This window comes from Cavia porcellus, unplaced genomic scaffold (assembly GCF_034190915.1).
Source record: "Cavia porcellus strain 051 isolate PalLab524CR breed Dunkin Hartley unplaced genomic scaffold, mCavPor4.1 scaffold_1, whole genome shotgun sequence".
NCBI classification, from domain to species: domain Eukaryota; kingdom Metazoa; phylum Chordata; class Mammalia; order Rodentia; family Caviidae; genus Cavia; species Cavia porcellus.
In genome coordinates this window covers 197,161,878-197,168,392 of record NW_026947484.1, presented here as the reverse complement: position 1 = coordinate 197,168,392, position 6,515 = coordinate 197,161,878, and the positions used below count along the sequence as shown (strand labels likewise).

At 34.0% G+C, this 6,515-nt stretch overlaps 1 protein-coding gene across 1 annotated transcript; it reads right to left on the bottom strand.

Annotated features, from left to right (window-relative positions):
• Nucleotides 1-4,667: 4,667 nt before the first annotated feature.
• On the bottom strand, nt 4,668-5,627 carry LOC100712650 (olfactory receptor 1J21-like). Its single transcript, XM_063255808.1, has one exon. It carries the CDS (start codon nt 5,625-5,627, stop codon nt 4,668-4,670), a length of 960 nt encoding a protein of 319 aa, XP_063111878.1.
• Nucleotides 5,628-6,515: the final 888 nt, after the last annotated feature.

The following is a 6,515-nucleotide window of genomic DNA, read 5'->3' as shown; positions in this document are numbered from 1 at the left end:
TCATCATTGGCATTATGAAAATCAAAAGGATGTTGAATTTTATTAGACTTTTTTCTGTATCTAAAGACATGAACATAACTTTTATCATTCATTCTTTTGATGTGATGTAGTATGTCTTTTTAATTTGAATTTATTGGAACATCCTTAGATACATCTGTCTTATCCAAGGATGATGCTGTGCAATATTTTGATAGTGATTTGATGTTATTTGATAGTATTTTTGACAATTGTAGTATGTATGTTCATCAAGAACATTAGTTTGGATTTTTTGTTGTGTCTTCATCTACTTTTTACCATGATAGAATGTCATGGTCTCATAGAGTAAGTTTGGAAGTATTCTTTTCCTTTCAATACATCATATTTGGTTGAAAAGGATTGATGTTAGTTCATCTTAAAAATGTGATACAATTTACTACTGAAGTCGTAGAGTCTTTGTCTTTTCCTTTGTAAGACTATTTTATTACTAAGTTGATTTCATTACTTGCTTTTGGTTTTTTCAGTTTTTTTATGTTTCAATTTGAGTAGGTTAGATGTGCTCAGAAATTTTTTCCAATTACTTGGCATAGAGTTATTTGTGATAATCATTAGTGATTCTTTGCACGTGTATAGTATCTATTGTAGTGTCTGTGTTTTCATCTCTGTTTGTATTTATTTGGATTTTCTCTCTTTTTTCTTGATAGTCTGGATAAATGCTTTTCAGGAATAGTTTTTCAAAACTAAAACTTTCCAGTTCGTGGAAATAAAATGTGAGTGCTTATATTGTTTGACATGTGTTACATGCCTGTAACTTGTAATCTGAGCAACTATTTCAAAGATAACAATATGCAATATAGTGACCATTGTTAATTCTCTGTCATCTTGTTTTGAAATCCCACATTATTTTTATTGCTGTTTTGTTTTTACTGTTCTGTTTTCTGTTAATCACTTTAAAATAAAAAGTTTAAAAATAAAAACTTCATTTAATTGATTTTTTCATTAATCTTTTGTAGCCTTTGTTTATTTCAGCTCTGATTTTAAACTAGGTTTGATTTTGGTTTTGGTTTTCCTGAACCTCTAGTTTCTTAACTTTCATCATTAAGTAGGCTATTATTGAAATTTTTCAGGTTTTTAAAAAGACATTCATTGTAATCTTTTTCTTCTTGTTCTTGTTCTTGTTCTTGTTCTTCTTCCTCCTCCTCCTCCTCCTCTTCCTCTTCCTCCTCATCCACCTCCTCCTTCTTTTACATCTCCTCCTAATCCTCCTCCTACTCCTTCTTCTTCTTCTTTTTCCTTTTTGTCAGTGTTTGTCATTTAAACCAGTAATTGGTGCTTTTTCCCTCAGTCACATCTCAGCTCTTTTTTATCTTAAAGCAAGTCTTGTTAAATCGCTGAGCTGTCTAAGCTGAGTTTGAACTTGTGACCTTCCTGCCTCAGCCTCCAGAGTGCTGCGATTGCAAGCTTGCAAAACCACACCCAGTTCATAAACTTTGTTTTACATAACAGATTTTCTATGTTATGGCTCCATTTTATTTTGTTTTAAAATCTTCCTGTTGATTTCTTCCTTGAATCCATGATCTTTTAAGGACATGTGTAAGTTCAATGTATTTGTAAAATTTCTACATCTCTTGTTTTTTATGTTCATTCTTTTATAGTTGAGGAATTTAAAGGCTATTTTTTCAATTTTTCAAAACTGCTAAAGACTTGTGCACTAAAACATGATGCAAACCTGTAATCCCAGCACTTAGGAGGTTTTGGCAGGGGAATTGGCATGATTTTAAGGCTAATCTTGGCTAAACAGTGAGTCCAGACTAGCGTGAACATCCAAAATCCAGTCTCAAAAGAAATTAATAAAATATGGTCTTGGACAGAGAATGTTCTATGTGCTAATGAAACAAATGTGTACTCTAGAGTTGCTGAACAAAGTGTTTTATAATTGCCTGCTATGTCAATTGGGTCTATTATGTAGCTTAAACTGTCTCACATTGGTGTAACTCTCAGGCCAGCTGCAAATTTCTAAGAGGGCAAAGCTTAAAACTTATTTCCTGTGCAGTATCATATCATTTATTATCAATATCAGTTCTAATTTATATTTTGGTTTATGTTTGGTAAATCAATTATATACAGATTGTTTATTTGCAGATTACTTAATTATTTTCAGTAACAGATAACTAAAACACTTTTTAGGATATAAAATTTAAATTTTTATTTCTTCATTAGTATAAACCCATGAAATGATCAAGATAGTGTCAACTTTCAGCACCATGAAGAAAACTTCCTTCTTCCTTTCACAGTCAATATCCTCCCATGTGTAAAGAGCCTTCTAATCATTGTCATAACTGATTACAATTGCATGATTTCTACTTCATCTAATAGAACCAGAGACTGCATTTTTATATGATGCTTTTCACTTTACTATACGAAAGAAGTGTATCAAACAACACTAATTTATGGTGTCTTACATAGTAGTGGCTCATTCTTTCCTGTGTTGCCCTATGTTATTCAACAGTATGAACAGTTCTATATTATTCAACAGATGAAATTCTTATTACCATTACCCAGCTGATAAATACTAAGATTTTTCAGTTTTTGTCTATGAAGAACAATGTTTTTATGTCTAAGGATATAGCTGAGTGATAGAGCACTTGTCTAGCATGCATGATACTGTTGGTTTAATTCCTAGTACTGCAAAAAAATATGAACTTTCTAGTCAATAACATTGTATTCTAAGTTGGACTATGTACTGATATAAAAAGAAGCGAATAAACCAGGAAATGCTGTGATAATGAACAAATCCAACTCTTAATTAACTTAGACTAGTAAAGGGTTTATTGCATATATTTGTGTTTATTTTATGTAATTATATTCATCTAAAGTAAAGCATCTAAGAATATTATCATCTATGACTTTTTTAGCATAAGGAATCAGTTTTGACAGTTTTATACTCAGCACCGAATTGCTTAGACATAGAATATAAATTTTTGAGTTTTAGTTGTCTTCTCACATACTAAGGCTTAATCTCTGACAGCAAAGTTTAAATTTTGCATAAAACATAGCATACAATTTTTAGGTATAGAGACAGGAAATTGATTTTGAAAAGATGCATATTATTGTCATAATACAACATGATATATATGCAAATATTTTAGCTACATATATACCATTTTGTACTATTGTGAGCACCTTATAAAGACTAAAGAAAAATTGCCAGGGAAGTGGGTAAAAATATTGCTCATGTTTTTAAATATTCAAGTGGTTTACTGGTCTCAGGATTTGCTACCACCCCCACAGTACTTTGAGTTCCACATCCACTTAATATTGCAAGTTTGATGTCACGTGGCCAATTGCTAAACCTCTCTTAAATTTTATTGTCTACCTTTATACCAACTGGTAGAGTTGAATAGATAAATATAGGAATAAGGGGCTGGGGATTTAGCTCAGCAGCATAAGCACCTGCCTTGCAAGCAGGCAGTCGTGAGTTCAATCCCTGGTTCCAATAAAAATGAAAAAGACAAAATAAATATAGGAATCTCTGCAGTAATCACACACATATGACCATATACAATTTCATATATGTCAATTTAATAGTAATCAGTTGAAGCAATGAAGAGATTTTCTCAAGGACTAAAATGAAAAGGTTAACTTTTCTGGTGAAACAAGAAACTACACATGTTTCTGTCTGGAAATTATTCTTTAATTTTCAAATCAATCATAGGTCTCTTGTTGACATCTTGTTTGAACTCAGTTCAGGTTGCTTAGATTACTGTCATCCTGCCCGGCTATCCCTCTGCCCACACCCAGGAGAGATATCTCACTTATCAGAATCCCACTTCCACTGTGTGGAAGACCTGTGAAATATTTTCACTCTTACTGCTAGGCTTCATGTCCCTTACCTTCCTAGAACACAGAGAGCTCCAAACAGGTTTCTGCCGGTGCTTTGGACATGAACCTATTCTGTGTGTCCTATTGTTATTCCTTATACCGAAATTCATCCCACTTCATTTTTTGGCCAGGCTGTGTGCCTAGCTACGATCATGCTAAGAAAACAACTAAAAAGTAAACATTGACTATGAAATTAAAGACAGAAAAGTAGGTCAACCAGTTGTAAGTTTAAAACTGAAGAATAAATTCTGGTAATCTATTACACAATGGGATAATTATAGACAATGATAATTTCCTGCGTATCTCAAAAAAGGTAAGAGAAAAGATTTGGAGTGTTCTCACTTCAAAAATTGGTAGATATTTCACAAATTAGATATCCTTATCTTCAATTTGATTATTTTATAATGTGTGTATCTATAGAAACATCATATGACACATATGACTATATAAAATTTTATATATGTCAATTTAAAAATAAGAAATAAATTTTTAAAGTACAAACAAATGTAACTCTGAACTTCAAGATTCTATTGCTTAACAAATGGATTACATGAGTATAACAAATTTAAACACAAAAATAAAATGAACCAACCACAAGAATTATTTTATCTTGAGAAAGGAAAAAAAGCTTTGCTAATAAAAAAAAAACATAATTTTTCCCAAGACTTTCAATGTCTGTATGACAAACAGAGACAATAACTACATCCACGCTGAAACAAGGCCTGGAAGTTGATTTCTATATCAAATTCATGAAGAAGCTTCGATCTAAAGAGGAAAGGATGAATGGGAAGATTTGAGAAGGTCTCATTCTAACAGGAATCACATGCCCAGTACACTGAACACTTTCCTACACTAAGGATATTTCTGACAGATCCTTTTATCTCCTGATTCCTTAGGCTATAAATGAAGGGATTCAGCATGGGTGTGACTATGGTGTATAACACAGCCACAATGACATCCTTTTCATTAGTATTATTGGAAGAGGGAAAAAAGTAGAGCCCAATAATTGTTCCATAGTACAGAGAAACTACACAGAGGTGAGAGCCACACGTGGACAAGGATTTGCAGATTCCTTTAATGGAGGGAGCTCTCAGGATGGTGGCCCCAATGTAACCATAAGACACCAGAATGCACATGAAAGGCAGAATAGTGAACACCAGTCCTACGGTGAGAACAGCCAGTTGGTTGATAGTGGTGTCTGAACTAGATAGTTTAAGTAAGGTGGTGAGGTCACAAAAGAAGTGGTGGAGAATGTTGTTTTTAAAGAAAGAGAGATGGGCTAGAAGGATGGTGTGTAGAAGAGCATTGGCAGAAGATAAGACCCAGGGCACAGTTACTAGAAAAAAGCAGCGTCTCTGGCTCATGATGATGGTGTAGTGTAAAGGGTGACAAATGGCCACATATCTGTCATAGGCCATTGAGGTGAGAAGGAGGTTGTCAAGACCTGCAAACAACAAAAAAAAATATACCTGACAAATACACCCAGTGTAAGAGATGAACTGACTCTGCATCAGCATATTGATGAGCATCTTTGGAGCCGTGACTGATGAGAAAGAGATGTCGGTGAGAGCCAGGTGGCTGAGGAAGAAGTACATGGGGGTGTGGAGGTGAGAGTCCAGTCTGATGAGCAGGATGATGAGCAGGTTCCCCAGCACTGTGGTCAGGTACATGACCAGGAACAGGGTGTAGTACAAGCCTTGCTCTTCCAGCTGGATGGGGAGCCCCAGGAGGATGAATTCAGACACACTGCTCTGATTATCTACCATCATACTTTTCTTCCACTCTTTTGCTGGAAATTAAAAAGAGATGGACTTGAGAAAGAATGAGAATTCGTTTTGACTATTAAATAGTGGAAACATGATTGTGAACCACTCTATCTGTGCATGTTAACCTAATATGCGTCTTTCAATTTTTGCCACACTAATGCATTAGTGATATTCTGAATACTGAACATTATTTGTGTGCCTAGAAAAACACTAAACCTCTTTGCAGAAACCATGAAACTTCTGAATGATCCTCAAAGCAGATCAGGTTCAAGCCTTGAGAGGTCCATAAGATCATGATGGAAACCTAACATCAGAGGTTAAGTTTCAAAGGCAATTCAGTAACCAATTAATAATAAAAACTAGAACGCACTTCTAATCACCTGTTGACTCTTATTTTCTCCCATGCTCCTGAAGCACACTTTAATTAGTGTTTTATTTCTATGCACTGTGTCAAGGTTGACAATCTACTGATCTCTGAGATGAAAATATCTGGAAACTTGGAGGAAATAACATTTAATAGCAGATTGAGAGAAGGGCATTAAGGCATGGGTCTATGATACCATAGTGATACACCTTGAAATAATCCACCCATTCACTCTTTTGAGATGATTTTATTTGCTCAAAATATTTAGTCTTCTAGCATCATCACGTCTGAAGAAATTTTCATGGAATGTGAGAAATAGTCTGTATCTAATGTGAATCCTGCCCCTTGTGTATTAACCCAGCTGAAATCAAATAATCTGTACTGAATTTCACAAATGTCAAGAAATAGTTTCCGTTTTTATTTATATCCAACATCTATCAATGGAAGTTTTTGTAAATCTCTGTCTAGGATTAGCAATAAATTTTGTTTTTCTGGTTCATATTCTAATTTTTTACCAAAAATTCTTA